The sequence below is a fragment of the Patagioenas fasciata genome, chromosome 5, assembly GCF_037038585.1.
Source record: "Patagioenas fasciata isolate bPatFas1 chromosome 5, bPatFas1.hap1, whole genome shotgun sequence".
NCBI classification, from domain to species: domain Eukaryota; kingdom Metazoa; phylum Chordata; class Aves; order Columbiformes; family Columbidae; genus Patagioenas; species Patagioenas fasciata.
Window position 1 is genome coordinate 30,060,720 of NC_092524.1, and position 19,122 is coordinate 30,079,841.

The 19,122-nt window shown below is 39.2% G+C and overlaps 1 protein-coding gene across 1 annotated transcript; it reads left to right on the plus strand.

Moving 5' to 3' along the window:
* The first annotated feature begins 24 nt into the window (after window positions 1–24).
* On the plus strand, window positions 25–18,387 carry CHP1 (calcineurin like EF-hand protein 1). Its single transcript, XM_065839788.2, has 7 exons — window positions 25–243; window positions 4,779–4,851; window positions 12,309–12,389; window positions 13,652–13,779; window positions 14,646–14,707; window positions 15,740–15,862; window positions 16,976–18,387. Exons 1-7 carry the CDS (start codon window positions 177–179, stop codon window positions 17,027–17,029), a joined length of 588 nt encoding a protein of 195 aa, XP_065695860.1. The 5' UTR covers window positions 25–176; the 3' UTR covers window positions 17,030–18,387.
* The last annotated feature ends 735 nt before the right edge of the window (window positions 18,388–19,122 follow it).

Below are 19,122 nucleotides of genomic sequence, written 5' to 3' on the forward strand. Positions count from 1 at the left end.
GCCGGGACGGACGCTGCAGGCGGGGCGATAAGAGTCGGTGCAGGCTCATCTTCTGCCTCAGTACGGTGGGCGGCCGTGGTTGGGCCCGTGCTGGGGTAGCTGTGGTACCTGTGGTACCGCTGTTGCTGTTTGTCCGCGTACTTCGGCCCTTCGCTTCCTTAGGCCTAGCGGCGGCGATGGGTTCCCGGGCATCCACTCTGCTGCGGGACGAGGAGATTGAGGAGATCAAGAAGGAGACCGGCTGTGAGTGCGGGGCGAGGCGGGCCGGGAAGTGCCGTGGGGGCTGGGTGCCCGGAGCGGGGCAGCGCCCCGTTCCTCAAGCCGAGGAGGTGCTTTGGCCGCCCCGCTGTCCGTCTGCTGGCAGCTGCGCGCTGAGTGCTCCCCGGCGCACCGGCCCTGCCTGGCGCGGGGAGCCGAGCGCGATTGTTGCCTTCCCGTCCGGGCTGTGCCTCAGCCGGCCCCAGGCCGAGACCCCGCTGTCCCCAGCGGCCAGGGGCGGACATGTCGCGTAGGCCTGTCGAAACCTGGCAAGCGTCTCTTGGTCCGGTCGCGGCGCAGGAGTAGCCCGGGGCTGGCAGGAATCTGCGGGCAACGCGTCCCCTCTGGGACTCCGCCAGTCTGCCGCTCGCTGTGGGCTGGCAGCAGCCGCCGGCTGTAACTGTAGCTGCTGGGAGTTGCGGTGCTCCCTGGGTTGGTCTTAACGCGGCGGGGACAGCGGGGCTTGGTGTTTGCTTGGCGCACGAGAAAGCGAAGGCTGCCATCCCGCCAGCCGGGGGTGTGGGTGTCTGGCAGTGCTGGGTCTGCGGGGGACTCCTCTCCTGGGAGCCGTTACTGGGGCTTGAGGAGGCGAAGAACGGCTGTAGAGAGGCAGCGAGGTGCGAGCAGGGAGGGAGCCAGCGCTCTTGGTACCTGTGCGATTGCGTTCCATCACAGAGAACTCGGTGGATTTCCAGTTGTCTTTTTCTGGAGTTTTCCAGCAGCTGTTTATAGCGCGAAAGAGCTCTCATTGTATAGTATTTTTTATTATAGTATTTGTTACAGTATTTTTAGCTATCGCTAAAGTTGCTTTAAGGATATTCAGAATTAGTGGCATTTAGAAGATAGAGGAGGTAACATAACTCGTGGGAATTGGGTATGGTTAACTAAAGTGAAAATTCCTGCATTAGTTGGCAATCGTGAGAGCATTATTCAAGCTGGACTGTGGTATATACCATATAGTATTTGATTGAGTTATTTTCCCTAAACATAAATAAACATAAAGTACTTTAGAAAAGCACAAACTCAGTGTTGTTAATTTGCTTGATAAAATGTTGTCCATCAGAATTCTAGCAAATACTGATTGGTAGTAAATAGAGGGTGGGTGCCCTTCTAACTAGTTGAAGAGTGGAGGTATTAACATCATATTTATCACTTTGCTATTTTGTTTTGTGGGGTTTTTTTGTTTGTTTGGTAGGTTGTTGGTTTTGTTTGGTTTGGTTTTGTTGGTTTTTGTTCTTTTTTTTTTTTTTTTTTTCCCTTCGGGGAAACAAGGTCTTCCCAGATCATGCTTTTTTTCCTGCTTATGCTTGCTCGTTTGCTTTTGCCTTATGAAAATACTTTCCTCAGTTTTCTTTCGAATTGAAATGTTATCATATGTTCATTTTAGGTGATAGTTTATTTGCTTCAGGAAAAGGAGTGGAAGGAGATTAAGACAGTACTGACTGGCATAATCAACAGCTGAGTTAACATGCTTTCCATGATCCTTTTGCCATCTGTCAAGAGAACCTTCTACTGGAGGGCTACGATAAACAAATATGAATTTCAAACTCCACTTATACAGCAAGAACTTGTTGTTTGTGTTTTGTTGTAGGTTTTTTGGTTTTAGTTTGTTTTTTTTTTTTTTCCTGATCATAGAGTAAAAGTAGCCTCACCTCATTTTTAAAGGTACTTTAAAAAACAAACCCTAAATCTGGAATGTTTTTCTGAAAGGTTTTGATTTATTGTCAGTGGTGTTTCATTCCTAGAATTTTCCTTGTGGTCCCTTCCAACCTGGTATTCTATTTTCTTTATATAGCACAAAACTGAATTGTTAATGATACTAACATGAGCGATAAACCATATGTTAATGTTCTGTAGCCAAACAGACTAAAAGGTTATCTTTTAGGGAACTTCAAGCATACTCTTTCAAAAGCCATACAATGAGACTTAATTTCTTGAATGAAATTTAAGTTAGGATTAAAGTTCTATGTTACTTTTCCTTGTGGTAAAAACTTCGTAGCATAGTAAGTTTAGAAAAATCTGCTACGGTAATGTTTCCAAGAACTGGATAATAACGTGTCCACTAAAACATCTACTTAGTGATGGAAGATTTCCAGTAACAGGCGTTAAGCCTAAAGTTGACAGTCCTAAGTCTTATATAATGTAAGGAAATTGTTTGCTTTGCATATAAGCATTTTGAAATTTGAATTTGAAAAAACCTTAGTTTTAATTGCTTTTGTATTGCAGTAACAACTAGAAGAAACAAATGAGAGGTTGGAGATGTTGCTTGTCTGCATTCTGTTCCAAGTTTTTGGAAAACCATTGGAATGTAACAGTATTCAGACAGTTTGGTTCACACCCTTTATTCCCATACTTTGAAGTAGTCTACCTAAGAATTAATAATAAACTAGTACTCATATCAAAGCTCAGGAGGAAAAAAAAATTTTAGTGTTAACAAGGGCCGGATATCCTGATGGCTATTTATGTATTTTTCTAAGTATATAAATACAATGTATTTATATGGATTTCTGCTAATGTTTTAGGCAAGTGTCAGAATGTTTAGTTGCAAAAAAACTTTCTAATGACTTAGTAGAAGTAAAATAGAGGGTACAGCTCCTATACTAGAGGTTTTGACTTAATTTTTAGAAGGGCCTTAGTGGAATAGCTGTGTTTCAACTAGCTTTAAGCCTTAGCCTTTAAGAGTGGGTCATAAAGTGCAGATCTCGTTTCTGTTTCTCCTATGATAAGCAGGGAATGTCAGATTCTTTATTTTGAATGAGAAGGCGAAAAAGTGTCTAGTGATGGAGCTTTCTTGAGGCCTGAGAGCCAAAAAGGAAATTAGGAAAAATTACAGTGGTGGACCCGATTCATCTTTGTTTCTTGTGTAGCTATGCCCTGCTTTTTGTCTAGTATGATGATAACAAAAACATCTCTGCTCCTATCAATAGGTACGTACTATTTATCACACTCGTTGTGAGTTACTGGCATTAGTTTGGAAATAGTAGCTACCAAATAGAATTCTCTTTACTTTCTTTCGAGGGAGGAGTGGTGTACAGGGCTTCTTATTGGAGATGTAACTTCAGGCTATTCTTTTTTCATTATCAGTTGTTATTGCATATCATATCTAAAATACTAAATCAGAAATGCAAAGTTTGAAGGCTTTAAAACACTGGTGCTTGCTTTCTATGTGTGTGTTGCTAACTTGAAATTGAGCAAGATGCCAAATCTGATTGTAGAGAAGTTGCCTTAGGTGGAACTGAGCAAATTGCCCAACCCTATGTAAAGAATGAAAGTTGCCTGGGAGACAAGGGGCCGTGGGGGGGGAGGGAAAAGCTTCTGGCAGGTCCTCCTAAAGGAGGGAACAGTTGAACCTAAACAAATAGCCTGGAGAAAGAACAAATGTGGGAAAAAAAAAAAAGACTCTGTCACAGATCAAACAACTGTTGTGCAACCTGTTCCCAACTAAGTTTTAGCAAGTAACAAAAGTATAGGAAGTATTGTACACATGCTAGTGAAGGCTTTTAAAACAATTGAATTTGAAAATGACACAAAGTACTAGTTGAACATTATAGAAAAATCACATCTTTACCAAGTAAACATTAGAATTCAATTCAGTCTTATTTCATGTATTTATTAACTTTATCTGAAGAGGCTCTGTAAAACAAGATCTTTTATAGGGCATTCTTTCAGTGTTAAAAGAGCTGCTAGTCTACATAGGTTTAACCCGCTCCCATCATGGACTCTTCTGAAGACCTAGATGGCTAGTATCGTGGGTGGTCTGAGACCTTGGTAATCTTGATAGCATAATGGTAAAATTAACACTGGATCTGCAATGTCCTGTTCAAACTGCTGATTTTAAAAGTCTGCGATAACTTGCTGCTTGCTTTATGTCCCAACTCCTTCCTGAACTTATTTAGAAATAGGCTTTTTATCTTTTAACTTGATGCCCTGGAAGTCTGAACGTGACCTTAGTGAACTGCAAAATGAAAAACCTGTTTAGATTCAGGCAGTCCTATAAAAGGAAAGTGATCAGGTGTAAAATCTCTCTGACCATTTTCCACATGCAGAGAAACTGAGTACACTTCCCATCTTTAGATGTAAATGACAAAAGAAAAGGAAAGATGCAGCAGCGAAGGTCTGCAGTGTCGCGAATAATGTACAGGTCATCAGTGGAGGCTGTTTCTGGATTATTTCTCATTGTAAAGGAAATATGGGAACTGTGAATCAAATATTTTTTTCTTTTTAATTGCCATCAGATAACCAAAGGATGTTAGAGACCAAAAATATAAGGGGGTAAAAATCAGAATTAGCCAATTTTTTGAAGAATAGGCTTATTTATGGATTCTTGAATATTAAGATACAATATACAGCTCAAGAAGTCCCTAAACTGCTGATTGCTGTGTGATTCCAAAGTATCTTGTGTAATTTTTTTTTCTTCTTTTTTTTTTTTTCGTAACACTGCTTCTGGCAATGGAGTAGTTTTGTGTCATGTGTTCTTCCTATGAGTAAACATGCTAATTTTTTCTTCTTTTTTTCTTCAGTCTCCCACAGTCAAATTACTCGCTTGTACAGTCGCTTCACCAGCCTAGACAAAGGAGAAAATGGCACTCTTAGGTGGGTATCATCACTAATTTGGCTGTCCTTCTGTTGACACATATCTCTAATGGTACCTTGCTGTTGTGGGATGCCTGCCTGTTTTCCTCACAGTGAATCAGTGAGGCTATTATCACAGGTTCTTTCAAACCTAATGTGTACGTGGATATTAAAGTTTGTTCTCTTCTGTGAAAGGCCAGGAGAAATCTGATTGTTGAACTAAGATGCGCTGACTACCAATTGTCTGTACTGTAGTGCTGAGGTTTTGTGGCAGTTAATAAAAGAAAGGTCAGATGTGGTATTCAAGGCCTTAAAACAACTATTTAGAAATGTTAAACCACGTTTATAGATTATTTTTTACCTTTATATGTTGCTTCTAGTGATTATTACAAGAATGGTTCCATTATATCTTCTTCATCCTGACTTTCATAACAAAAAGATCATTTATGTTTTTCAGAGCATGGACACTTGATTTTTTTTCTGATACCCAGTGTCTTTTAACACTACTTTGATCTGCAAGCCCTTTACTGTTCTTAAGTTCACACTTCCTGTTGAACAACCATGCCTGTTAGCAAGCTCAAAAATAAAAAGAGTGAGCTGGAACCAAGTCACTGTGACTAAACAAATATACATTTTATTCTTTAAAGTGCTAGTCAGGGATATTCCAAGACTTTTAAAGTGTTTGTTTTCTGTCTACAATTTGAAAACGATGAAAGTGAACCAGTTTCTTACGCCTTAATCAATTAAATAAAGATGAGGCTTAAACTTTATCTGCAAAACATCGTTCACTTTGGACTGAGTCTGCTGGAAAGAATATTTTCAACTGAAAGGTAAACTCTAGTGGGATGATTGTCTGTTAAAATAGTTCTCTGCCTGCTGCCTTTTTTTCTCTAGCCTTCCCCACTCTGGTTATTGTGTTGCATGTTGGTATTGGTTTGCTCTTTATTTACTGAACTAATGATGAATTTTGATTGTATTAAGTTTATTATTCATCTCTTCTGATGTTTCCTGCAGATTAATATTAGGGAAACATGACAAATAAGAGCTGTCCATGATTGCACCAGGGCAGCAATTTTGCGACCTAGTTGGTCTGAGACCATATTGCCACTGCAAGTCTCTTGCTTTTCTGTGTTGATGCTGATAGTCGGGACTCATCTTTGGAAACTAACTTACAGCTTTGAAAACTTGCCAGGCAAAACAATGAGAAAAGAATTTGATGAGTTTTCAGGTGGATTTTGTTTCCCATTTACCATATATGCTGGAACCAGTGTGCAGGGAATTTGGAGAGAATGCAGTAGAGAGTAGGAAGGGGAAAGGGACCTTGTAGCATAGCAGATGGGGTCTGGCTGGGATGGACTTGATTTCTTTCATAGCAACTCTATCCCTGTCAAACCCAGTAAACACAGATTTAGGGATTGCCTGGGGTTTTGTATGTGATCTTGCAAAATGTGATTGTAGGATGCACTATGAACCTATAAAAGCTAGACATACCTGTAAACCAACCAATCTGTAAAGCTATATATAATAGAATCACTGCTTAGAAGATGGTGACAAGTTGTAAGATAAGCTGGTAGCGCTGCCAAAGCCAGTCTACTACCATTTCCTTTCTTGAAGGAAATGTGCAGCTCCTTCTGGTGCCACAAATTGCTGACTTCTCAGTTAACATTTAAGTAATTGGTTGTGGAGTTGTACTGTAAACAGGACCACTGAGTGATTATTTTTGGTTAAAAATACTCTCTCCTCTTCTGGCTTGTATAGGTATTTTTAAGCTGACTGACTCCAGTGATTTGGACTGTGGCTGTACTGTAAATATCTGGACTTGCACAACTGAAGAAATGCCAAAATGGATTGTGGGTGTGGAAACAATTGGCTTGGGATGGGCAGGAACTTCTTAAGGCCACTCTGTCACCAAAGCCAATGTATCATATAAATTGTAGCACAGGCTAATTAGCAATTGTGACATACAGATCAGCTGATGATATTGTAGGTAAGGTTAATAGTATGTATGTCTCAAACTTTAATTACTTGAATAAGAAGAACATTAACAGCCTCTTCAGACCTTGCATGTGGGTTTAATCTTCACTGATTAATAAAGGTGATGGCTGCCAGACCAGTCTAGCACAATTTGAACGTATTCTAGAACACATTCTTCCTCGCCTCTTCCCTCCAACTTCACATTCACCTATTGAGTCCGTAAAGCTTGTATAAACTTTAAAGTGATTGTACTCAGTTTATGTAAGAGGAGTAATTAATTAAGAACGTCTGTTACACAATGGGTAGTTTCATAGTATTATGTATCAGGAGGAGTTTGACTTTCATTGTCGATAATCACATGGTACTTCAGAAAGGAAATGAAGTTTGTTTGGAAAATCCCAGCAACTGTGCAAATGGTGATGCCTTAACTTCCAATAATTGACATCAAAGCATAGCCTCCTCCCAAATGTGCCTGACTTAGAGTGGCATTCAAATTTTGATAGCTGTCCTGGCACCCACAATATGTGGAAACCATTAAGTCTAAGTAGGGGAAAGCTACTTCCTGAAAAAAACAATGAGGGGAGAGTAAGAACTACAGCTTGGAAGCTCATAAGTGTTGGTTTCTGAAATACTGATGGAAGAGAACTTGCTACTTTGAGACAAGCAAGATGAAGTTGTCACCTGCTTACTACTGCCAAAGGGTTCAGAAGGCATGTCTTCTGTTTGTTTCCTGTGAGCAAGAATGACTTTTTCCATAGGGATGACTTCACACCTTTGACTTACAAAGCAAACATGACAGAAATTGCTTATGAGACTATGAGGAGGAAAAGAAGTGTTAGGCAGTTTTTTATGGCATGAAATGTTTAAATGTGTACCACCCTTCTGAAGAAGGGGAAGAGCTGTGCTGTCCTTCTTAACTATGTATTAAAAATGTGCAAGGTAAAGAGCACTTGGTACAGAAGATCTGGTAGATGATGATGATTAATCCCAGTGGTTATAAGAGACAGGTAATTCATTCTGGAACTATAATCAAAAGCTGAAATCTTTCCTGGCCTAATGTTTTTATCCAGTGTACCTATGTGCAGTTTCAAGGAACTTTCTTTTTACTTACATAAATGAGACCTAAGAGAAGGTTATTGATGGAGACAAAACTTCATATGTCTTGTCTGAGCTCTTCCCCCCCTTTCCATCCTTATCATCTAAATGACTATAGCCATAGTTACTCATTAGCTCTTATCAAATCTTCAAAAGTGTAGAAAAATTTTGTACTGTTCTTTAGTTTCACTTTTCCTAAACAAAATGAATAAGCTCCCTCAAACTTGTGCCATCTGAATGAAACCAGATCATGGAAACCGGGAAAAAAACTGTTACTTTGAAAATTCTTTTGTCACCTTTTATTTCAGTATTGTGACATGCTGAGTTGCTAAAACAAAAGGTTGATACCTGTGGATGTCCAGAGCGACATCTAAATGGTGAAATCTGAAACATTCTTGTTTGCCTACATCCTAACTATAGGTCAGGAGGAGACCAGTGTGCATGTGTTCTTCTTTATATTCTGATTTCTAGGATGAGGCAACTGAAGCATGTGACCAGAATAAGTATGTGCTTGCTTCGGTGAGTCTCCTTGTTGGGCTGGTGCTGAAGTATACACCACACAATAATACATCTGTTTCAAAACTTATCTACTGGTAAATAGCTCCAGACAGATATATATGGAGCTGTAAAAAAAAGGAGAGACTTGTCTAAACTGCTACTCTTCCATCTAACACTTGCATGGAGCCTCCCCCTTATGGCATTTTCTTAACTTGGGAAATGGCAAGTTAACTAATTCAGAAGTACTTTTTATTGCATGGCAATTGGTATAGTGTGGTGAGAGTGGAAGAAGTAAGGGAGGGCAAGTGTTCTGAAAGCTGATAAATGAGGAGAATTTACACACTGAGCTATTGATGCATATCTCATGCTTATGAAACCTGTTCACAGGATGGTGTCTCCTGAAGAACTTCAGAAAGCCCCTGGTCCTAAGAGTAGGGTAACAAGAGCTAGCTGGACCATCTGTTAATCTCTGTCAGTGAACCGAATCATTTCACTCTGGAAAGACGTCAGGCTTGTTCTTATTAGTTCAAATGGATATTGCAAGATTTCAAGGTAAAGCATAAAAGCTAGCTCTCTGAACATGGAATTCTTTACCTTTGCTCAAGAAAATGCAAATGATTTTTAGCTTTGTCTAAAACAGAGAGGACAGGCAGGATATGAGTATGGATTGCAAATTCCATCCTCAGCCACACTTTATTCACACTGCCTTTCCCCTTCTTCCCCTCTCCCCGTTGTTCATGTAAAGATCACCTTACTTTCAGTGTATTTCTTGGCCTAGTATTTATAAACTGCACTGATAGCTAACCAACTTTTAAAATTTGTGTAGGGCATGTGTAAGGGTGAAGTTAGATGAGATAGCTGACTTGGCTGTGGAAGAGGATGGTGTCCATCCTCTTTCCCTGTTATTTCTCCAAGCTCCCAGCGCCTCTTTCTCAGCTATGGTGCTCTTAGATTTTTTTTAAAGTTTTTTGGACTGCTTCAAGTTGCTAATTCAACAGAAAGATAATTGGGAGGATAAAGAGGAGGAAGGTGGGGAGCTTTTCTGGGTGTTAGTGAGATAAATCAGATGACCGAAAGGTTTGATGAATGAGCCAGCCAATATTAGCAATGGAAGGGAGCAATGAAACCCGTTCAGTAGTGACCTGTTAAATCTGTTTGACCACCTTGCATGATATACCTTGCTTAATTATTTCCCTTTTTCAAGTGATTTCTTGTTATCTATATCTTCTGGACATTTTTCGTTTGTTCTACCAGTTCTGTTTTGCATATGGTGTGTTTTCTCTCTATTGTTTTACTTTCCCTCAGCTCTAGATAGCCCTACCCTCCTCATCTCTGTTGTGGGAACAGTACTCTGCTACTATCTAGAAGTAAAAAGAGCAGGAACAACCAGAAATAATGGAAGAAAGGGTCTAGTAGGTTTTTTGCAGCTTTTGGGGTAAGGCAGAAACACCTTTACAGTAAGGATCTGCTGTGTGCCTTGGAGGGTATATTCATGCTTAGAAATACTTGTCTTAGAATCTACAAATTCCTTACTGCAAAGTGTGTCTAGGTGTAAATGCACTGGCGTATATATTAAATGGTTGGCCTGCATAATGATAACATGCAGTTGAAAGTTGCGTTGCATGTTACATTTAGGAAAGGATTTAACTGAAGACAGGTTACTGGAAAGGTACTTAGAAGAGCCTTGTTGCCATGGCTCATGACCCCAGAAGAACTAGAGGGCATAAAATTTCCTGTAAGCTCCAGCCTCAGCCAGGTGAACTTGGTTCCTAATGGCTGCAGGAAGCCTTATTTTATGAAGTGGCAGATAACTTACCTTATGCATTCATTTACTTTTATGGCTGTTACAGCTATTTCAATTATAACACTTACCCAGTAATGTGCTCTTAATAAGCAACAATTGTCAACTGCAATCCTGATAATGACAGGGCAAATAGGTTTGAAACCTGGGGAGTTATTTGTGGTTAATTGTTAATCTCCTGCTAGAAAGCAGAGTAACTGGAGGCTGAAATACTGAGTGTAAATTGCGGCTGAATACTAAAATATAGTGATATGCAAGTAAAAAATTCTGAAGCATTAGAATTTTGCTCTAGATGAAAGAGAGGGCAGCTGCTACTTTTAGTTTGTAAATGTTAGCATTGACACTGAAGTCCTGTTGTTGAAATATAGTTACTAGGACATAGGTTTTCTACATCACTGCATCTCCTGCCTAAATTGCTAATGCATACTTTGCCCTTCAGCTATAGCTTGAAATGCAGCAGTCCTGAAGGGTCTGTTAACAAGTTGGTCATGTTATGTGGATCTTAACTCTGCGTATTAAAAATAATTCAGACCTGGTCAGAGCAGAAGTTTGCTGGGATAGCTTAAAAATATGGTCAGGTCTTTCTATTAGAAGGTCAAACAGTTTAACCATGCTGTAAAAATATATTACAGTTGGCACTCTTTAACAGTGCTGTGACTGGGTACAAGGAGTGCTTTAGAATGCATTTAAAACTAGAATGTCTTGCTTCTGTGTCTTACCCAGGTTAGACTAGTAATAAAGTTAGGCAGTTCCTTGTTCCCGGTCTCACAGTGTTATAAAGGCCGGTATAATTAATCTCAAAATCTGTTTGTGTTTACTCTGCCAGTTTTTTGGTTCAGTGACATAATGAATCAAACTTTGTTGCTGATTCATTTTGTGAGCATAGTTTCCAAAAGTAGCAAACATTTAGTAACCAAGCTTGAAACTTTGACCCAAACTTCAAAAGCATCAGGACTGTATCTGACTTGAAGGGAATTTCCAATATTTCTGGAGACTGAGCAGGAAATGTCAAGTTATGCATACAGACAGAATAGGTTGTGTTTACAGCCTTACCCCATTGCTGTTATCTTTGCATTTGAAATCTAAATGATTATGAACTACATCTTGTATTGAGAAATTGTTGTGCCCTGTTGTAGTAGGGGAGAAGACAAAACAAGATAATAAACCAAACCCTGTTGGCTGAAGAATTCACTAAGACACACTTCTTGTATCTGCCTTGGTCACACCAAGATTGTCCCACTTTCCTGTCAGTGGCATTATATTAGGTTAAAAGAAAAGAAAAATGATTAGTGCAACTCTAATAGAATGACCCCTGTGTTCATGTCATACTGATGTAAAATGTGTTTAGGTCAATGTGGCTCATGATGTCTTCCAGATCATAGAAAGCTATAATAATGTAAGCACAGTGATACTTATTCTATACTGCATACCTATAATCATGAGCAGAAAAGAGAATGGTTGGCAAGAGCAGTGAGTATTTGCAATGTGCTGCTGGGGTTACATCTGGTATACAGGCCCCTGTCCAAGTCTAAATTTACTACTTTAAAATAGGAGTGCTGCTTGATTAAAGCTAAAATGATCTGCAATTTGGCATTAATAAGAAGATATAAAATCGTTGCATAAGAAAAAAAAAATCTGTTAGAATATGCAGATCACCTGTGGTATATTTGGAGGAGTGTGGTATTTTCTGAGAATCTGGAATGAGGTAATCTGGAAAAATCATGCCAACTTAAATGATTCAATACCAAAATAATTATTAAAAAAAATCATTTGAATGCCATATTTTCCTTCAAAGCCATTTCAGAAGCTTTCCTCTCCTTAAATTTCAAACTAGTTGGCATCATTACAGGAGAGTTTATAGCACAACGTTGGTATCTGAGAAGTGCCATTAATGTGACAAAAGCACAGTTAGTCTGTAATGTAATATAGGCTTGGCATTGACTTTGGCTTTGTTTTGTGCCATTAGTCATAGGGAAAACCTGCTTTAGAGTTAAATTTTAAAAATCACCAAGTGTCTTGCTGCAGAAATAGAACAGAATGGATGTTTTACTATTAATTCTTTTAAATAAACTTTTTCTTCTCAGACTTCTTGTGTTCTTGCTTTACTTAGCCGTGAAGACTTCCAGCGGATTCCAGAGCTTGCCATCAATCCTCTGGGAGACAGAATTATCAATGCCTTCTTTCCAGAAGGGTGAGTTACAATGGGCTGAATTTGCAAGCAGGCACAAGATTTGTAGTTCATCAGAAATTTTGATAGGAGTGAAATGCTGATAATTCAAGCATGAAATTTGAATTTACTAATAGTGGAACACCTGAAACTTGTAATGAAATGTGTGTGGGTACATTGTTTCTTCAGCATGTTTTTATTCTGTAATGAGAAATACTTCACAATCTTACAAGACTTTTGTGTGCTTCATTCATTGGCAAACTCAGGCTTCGTGTCACTGTTTTCCATTCTTCTTGCTGCGCTGCTGAACACTTCTAAAGAAAGTCAAGGACATGTATGGACTTCGGTTCTTAAAGCAAACTTGTAGCAATACTATTTTATGCTAAGTAGGATTGAAATCAAGTCTTGTTTTTCACCTTTTAGTCTCTAAATGTACCTTTATTAGATGAGCTTGCTTTGTTTCTTTGGTTTTAGGGGTTTCTTATCACATTTAAGACATGGCTTATGGCATTTCTAACATAAACCCGAAGAGATGATCAAATTTGCAGTACTGTCTGTCATCATTACACGTCTCTAGATTGTTCTATGGAATCTGCTGCTGTTCTTGAAGACATTTGTCATTACCAATTGATGAAAAACTGGTTGTCTAATCAAGTCATAATATCGCCTAATACCAAGCAGGGTTTCCTGAGCAGAAAGCAGGAGTCCTGGGAAGTCGTTATGTAGCTGTTCCCACAGAAACCCTAGAGAAGAGAGCTGTTTATTGGGGAGCGGTGAGCCATGGCTGCCCCACAAGCAGGAGTCAAGGGTGATGGCAGAGTTGGCAGGGGCAAGATCCTTGCTGACAAAGGGCACAGAGAGCAGGTCCAGTGACTGTTGTCTTATCAGTGGCTGCCAGACAAGTTGGCAGTGGTGGAACAAGACTCGGGTCAGAGATTTGGTGTCCAGATCAGCACGCTGCATTTTCAGGCTCAGGCAGAGCTGCAGGATGCTCAGGCAGGGACCAAGGGTGAGGGCTTGAGCTTAAATAGAGCTTGCAGGCAAGGGGCTCCTCACAGCTGCTTTTTTTTGTTTGCTTTTTTTACATCATATTCACAACAGTGTGATCCCAAGTTGCACCTGCTCTCTATTCCAGCTGGGTTTGAGCATAGACAGCCAAACCATGGGGAGGTGGGAATAGAAGAGTCTGTATGGTTTTGATGCTTTAGAGATTCATATTCTTCTTTACTGAAATAAAGAATCTGCATAAGCTGTGCTAAGACTGACCTGCTGAAATGCTTACACAGAGAGGACCAGGTGAATTTCCGTGGATTCATGAGAACACTAGCCCACTTCAGACCGATAGAAGATAATGAAAAGAGCAAAGATCAGAATGGACCGGAACCACTGAACAGCCGAAGTAACAAGCTCCACTGTAAGAAATGCGAACCTTCCTACAGAAGCAATTTTTTTTTTCTTTTCTGGGAAGGGAGTGAAGGGCTTGGGATCTTGTGTACAGTTGTTCCCTGTGGAATGATATCCTTGTAATACCTGATTTTTCTAAAAATTAATTTGCAAGCTTACCTTCAGAATGTCAACAAATGACTCATTCATGTATTGGAATTTGGTGGAATTGGTTGAATATTGAATGATCTCTATGTTTTCCCAAACTTCTCAGAACAGAAGTATTTCAAAATGGTTTGCATCCAAAGCTATTTCAGATTGAGAAGCCACATTCCGTACATGAACGGGCTTTTCCACATCTTTCTGCAGTCTTCCATATAATATAGTGCTTTTTTTCCTACCTTCAGCTGAGTACTCTCTTGAGTATTTGCATGTCTACCTACAGTGTATGGGCAGAATGCTCTTGCTTGCTAGTCAATGTTGGCAACAGTCCTCAGAGCACTTAAACTTTCTGTCATATCTCATCCAAAATATAGTCAAAGAGAATGAATGGTAATGTAAAAATGGTTGGCTCTGAAGTTAAAGGATTGGTTGTATCTCAGTGGTAATTATACTTCCACGACTCAGGGCTTTGAGGAAATACCTCTGCAAACAGAGCGCTTCTGGAAGTACTCATGCAGAGTACTTTTAAGATTTTTTTGCTTCTTGGCAATGTTATTCCTGTATGCAGTAATAACACTTTATGGAACTGAACATTAATTGTATGGTGAATTAAAATTCTAAGCTAATTATCTTTAGATGATTTATGAATACTTACAATTTTTTAATATAAATTTATTGTTATGAAGTAAATGAATTGCACTTGAATTCAACTGCTCATTCTTTTCTTTCCTGTAGTTGCTTTTCGGTTATATGATCTAGATAAAGATGACAAGATTTCCAGGGATGAGCTTCTTCAGGTAAATAGCACAGGGCTGCTTTGAATCACTCCATCGTGACTTTCTCTGTGACTTCATACCCATTAGAATGAAGAGGGGAGTTATAAGAGTCTTCTCAAAAGAACCCCTGAAGGAATTTGGTGGCTAATTGCTTAGCTCTGGTTTAAAGCTTTAGATATGGAATGAGACTTTAATCCATTTGGTAGCTGAGGCTGTTCTATCAGACTGGGAATACTAGATTCAAATTTAAACCAGAGCATTAGGCTAAGCAGATCCTATTGGAAGTGATACCTAAATATCCAACAAATACACTAAGCCTCTCAGGAACTACCTTGATAACTTTCAAAGGTGCTTCTAATAATTCTTAATGGGGATTAGGTTGTTTGCCTGATCCTTTGCATGTCTTCCCAATAGAATAAAACTTCTTGAAATTGCAGCAAAGGTAATCAAAGTTCATCAGTGCTGCATATATATGAAACTAGGCTTGAGCTAGGGGTAATTACATACTACTAATCCTGGGAAGTAGACACGGCAATTTGTGGTTCCCGATGTATGACAAGGATTTACTTTTGAACTGCCTTCTATCTGCACAAAAATGCTTTAGTAACTGTAGACAGTAATGACAGTTATCATTGACCATACACTTAGAAGATTCCTGTAGGCAGTCATCTCAAACAGCAGATATTCAGTCAAATATTGGTATGTTTTGTGGGAAAAAAATAGACAGAAGCATTGGAAGAAAACATACTCATTCCTACTTCCAAAAGCTTTGTCATACTTCCACCTCTTCTTGCAGCCTCGTGAAAATGCAGGATTGTTTGTGAAAGGAGGCTACAAAAGGAAGCTCTCTTTCTTGAAAGTCTTGACATACAAAGAATAAACACAAGTTTGTCTAGAAATTATTTCCATGGAAATCTTCCCGGGTTGTTCTTGTATAGTGTTATTTTGACAATGTGCACATGAAAAGCAGCACTAAGAATACTTCAGTTCCTATGTCAATAATGGTTATTTTGTTTTCTTATTAAAAAAAATGGGGATTTCTGTATATTACAGGTATTACGGATGATGGTTGGTGTAAACATTTCAGATGAGCAGCTGGGCAGCATTGCTGACAGGACAATCCAGGAAGCTGACCAAGATGGAGACAGTGCTATCTCTTTTGCAGAGTTTGTAAAGGTTGGTAAACTACATTTTTAATGACTAAATTAAACTGCTTAGTAATGGGCAAGTCATTCAGACAATGCAAATGGAGACAGAGAGGAAGTTGTTCAAATAGTCCTCCCTGCATTTGGGCAAAGCAAGCCTGTGCTTCCTCTTTTTCTTCCCGTCTTTATCAGGGCTTTTTTAATACTGTCATGATACTATTAATTAGTCCATATCAGTATTCAAGTTCCTAGCTTTAGTCCTTTGAATTACATGTTTTGTTAGTCACAAATAGGTAATAGTAAAGAGCCATTATATAGTCAGTGCAGAAAGTTGTCTTATAGCAGACAATTTCAACTACCTGATGGGAACCAGACCCATCTTGGAAATGGACAAAGACAGGACAAGAGGCAACAAACGAGTTGCAGTTCTGGTTAGGGAGCAAGAGAAATTCTAGTTAGCTATAAGAAACCTTTTTGTTAATGGCATGGTCATAGCTGCTGCAGATGTAGGGCCTCCTTCCTTGGATATACTTAACTGGATAAGGCCTTGAACAACCTGATCTTAGCTGGCCTGGCTTGAAGTAAGAGTTGAGGGAGTTGGAATAAAAGACCTCCAGAAACCTCTTCAGACTTAAATTATTCTGATCTTGGAACACTGAAGTCTACTGCCTTAAAGCCTGGAGCAGACTACTGTCTTTGTACCTTGGTGTTAATAGCAATTTGTTGAATGTATTATAGTTACCACCCCAGTTTTACAACAATCTGCATTAGTGATGCTGTGGTCTTGATTTTAGCTCTTCAGTGACTACTCATGCCACTTCCCCCACACTGTTCTGTATTCTGTTTCCTGGCCAGGCATTCCCACACAGTGTAATTTTGGGAATCCCAGCCTTCCTAGGCTGGCAGACTGAAACTGCATTAGTTACATTTTGGTTGACAGCCTTCTTCCAGCTTTAATGGCTGAAGTTTCTTTCCTTGGAAGGACCTTAGTCCAGAATGAAAAATAGTCTCTAGATGAAAGACTGGCATGCCAAATTGAAGACATCCTGTGTTCCTGCCCATTTCCTCTACACTAGAGTAAGAAGCCTCGTACGAGAGAAGTATGTACAGTAATTTAAGTAGCTCTTTCTGAATTTTATTGCAGGTTTTGGAGAAGGTGGATGTGGAGCAGAAAATGAGCATTCGATTTCTTCACTGATGCATGGAGAACCTATTCCTTTCTGCCCCTACTATATAATAAATAGAACTTCATTTTCTCCTTGGCACCTTCCCCCAGAGCATTGCTACTGGTGCATATACAATACATCTCCAACCCTTCCCTGATTTGTTCCACCATGTGAACATTCCTTGTGCATCAGGAACAAAGGGAAATGGCTGCCATGCAACTTGGAAAGGAGCATTTTTAAAAAAAAAATCTTTGCCTTTCATATTTTTACCCTTTATCCCATATCTCCTTCTGCACTACTGTTTCAGCAAAAATGTCTCTCCTTATGTACTGCTGTTTAATCTACAAACTGATTCTTCTGGGCTCTGAATCAGAATGGAAAAATGAGAACACATGACAGAAGCACCCTCTGAAACACTTTGGAGACAAGCGTCTACTCAAATACTAGGTCACTTTTGCTTCCAGTAGCAACACCACAAGAGCTGCCTTTTTTTTTTTCCCCTATTTGACTCTTTACGTGCACATGTTTCTTCCCTGATTCCAAATCTGCCTTTTACTTGAGGACTTCTCAATTTCTATGGCTTTATTGTAAAACTGGCACTGAACGCATGATGATAACCTGGAGTACTTTAAAGTACTGTGAATAGATTTTATTCTTTGTGGGAGAGATTCACAGATACAACAGGAGAATCTGTGGTGGAGACAGACTGTGGTGTCCTCAGATGGAATAGGAATTCTGCAGTAAGTAACATAAATTGTTCCAGTAGCAGATGAAGAAACTTGTTTCTTTCCTTTGAGTAGCTTGCAGGCATGACAGCCACTGGACCATGAAGTACCCTCTCCAGGTTGCTTTGCTGTAGGATCCCTCCTCTCATCGGAGTGGTTTCACCCCTGGAAGTGTAAATTTGTTTGCTGGTGTACATAATGCAAGAAAACTAGTCATGCCAAAATCTGAATTTGTAGACCTGTCACTGCCCTTGGGTAATAGTGTCATGAAACGAAGTACTTTTTTTTTTTTTTTTTTTTAACATCACAGTGGCCTGGATAATCGGTAATTACTTATGTTTTCCAGTATGGAAATCCTGGTCTGTCAGATTTGCATTGGGGGTGGTAGCTGTATTTATGAAAGCTCTGGCATAAGAATGTAATTTGGGGAAGTACATATTATCCAAAATATTTCAGAATACATTTCTAGACAGATTTCTTTGCAAGGGTAAGATGATTAAGATGATTAATACCATTAACATAATGCTGATAAATTCAAGAGATAAAAATTATTGAAGGTTCAATAGTAACATTTTCTGTGGCTAGATTCGCAAGTGATCTAATCTAGTTCAGCTGGAGCATCCTGTATTCTGCAAGGTCCTTCCAATAAAACAAACAAAAAAACACCCCTTGGGAGCTTCTTTATTGAAGAATCAGTGTTATAACGTCTTCTCTATGATGGCGTGTTAGCATTTCTATAAATACTTAGGAGTCTCAAACTACCCTCAAATATGCATTTCCCTTTTTCTTGATTCCTTTAATTGTCATTTGTGTTAAAAAATAACATGCAAGTCTCTGAAGGATTTTTGGTTTGTTTTTAAATTAAGGAATTGTAAAGTGAAATGCTGCACTTTATTGTTTTGCAGAATGTGGCACAATTCCAGAAAGAATGTAAATTAAAAACTCAGTACAAGAAACATTATAGTTTTATGACCATGTCATGTAAAATAGGAATGTAACAATGAAAACAAAAAAGTAAAAAAAGCGCTTGTAGGCTTTGTGATCTGCTTAAAAGTAGGTGTTGCTTTCTTCTGGCTATATAGTTGTAACCTACAGTTGTGCCTTATTGTCCCACTGAGACTGGATATTTTATTTATCAATCCATAAATAAACCCTCAATTGTATTAAAACCAAAACACAACAACCACTCTTCCTTTATGATAATTGACTATCCTTCAATGATGGGAAAGGTTAAATACCAGTAGAGTGGTGCTAGCAGACTGTACAGTTTTTGGTTTGTTTTTTTTTTTGATACCTGAGCTTGCTTTCAGAGTATTAACAATACTTCATTCTGCTGGTGAAGTGAGGCAACTAGTGCAAAACATGAGCTCTAGGAGAGGACATGCACTCAGTGCACTATG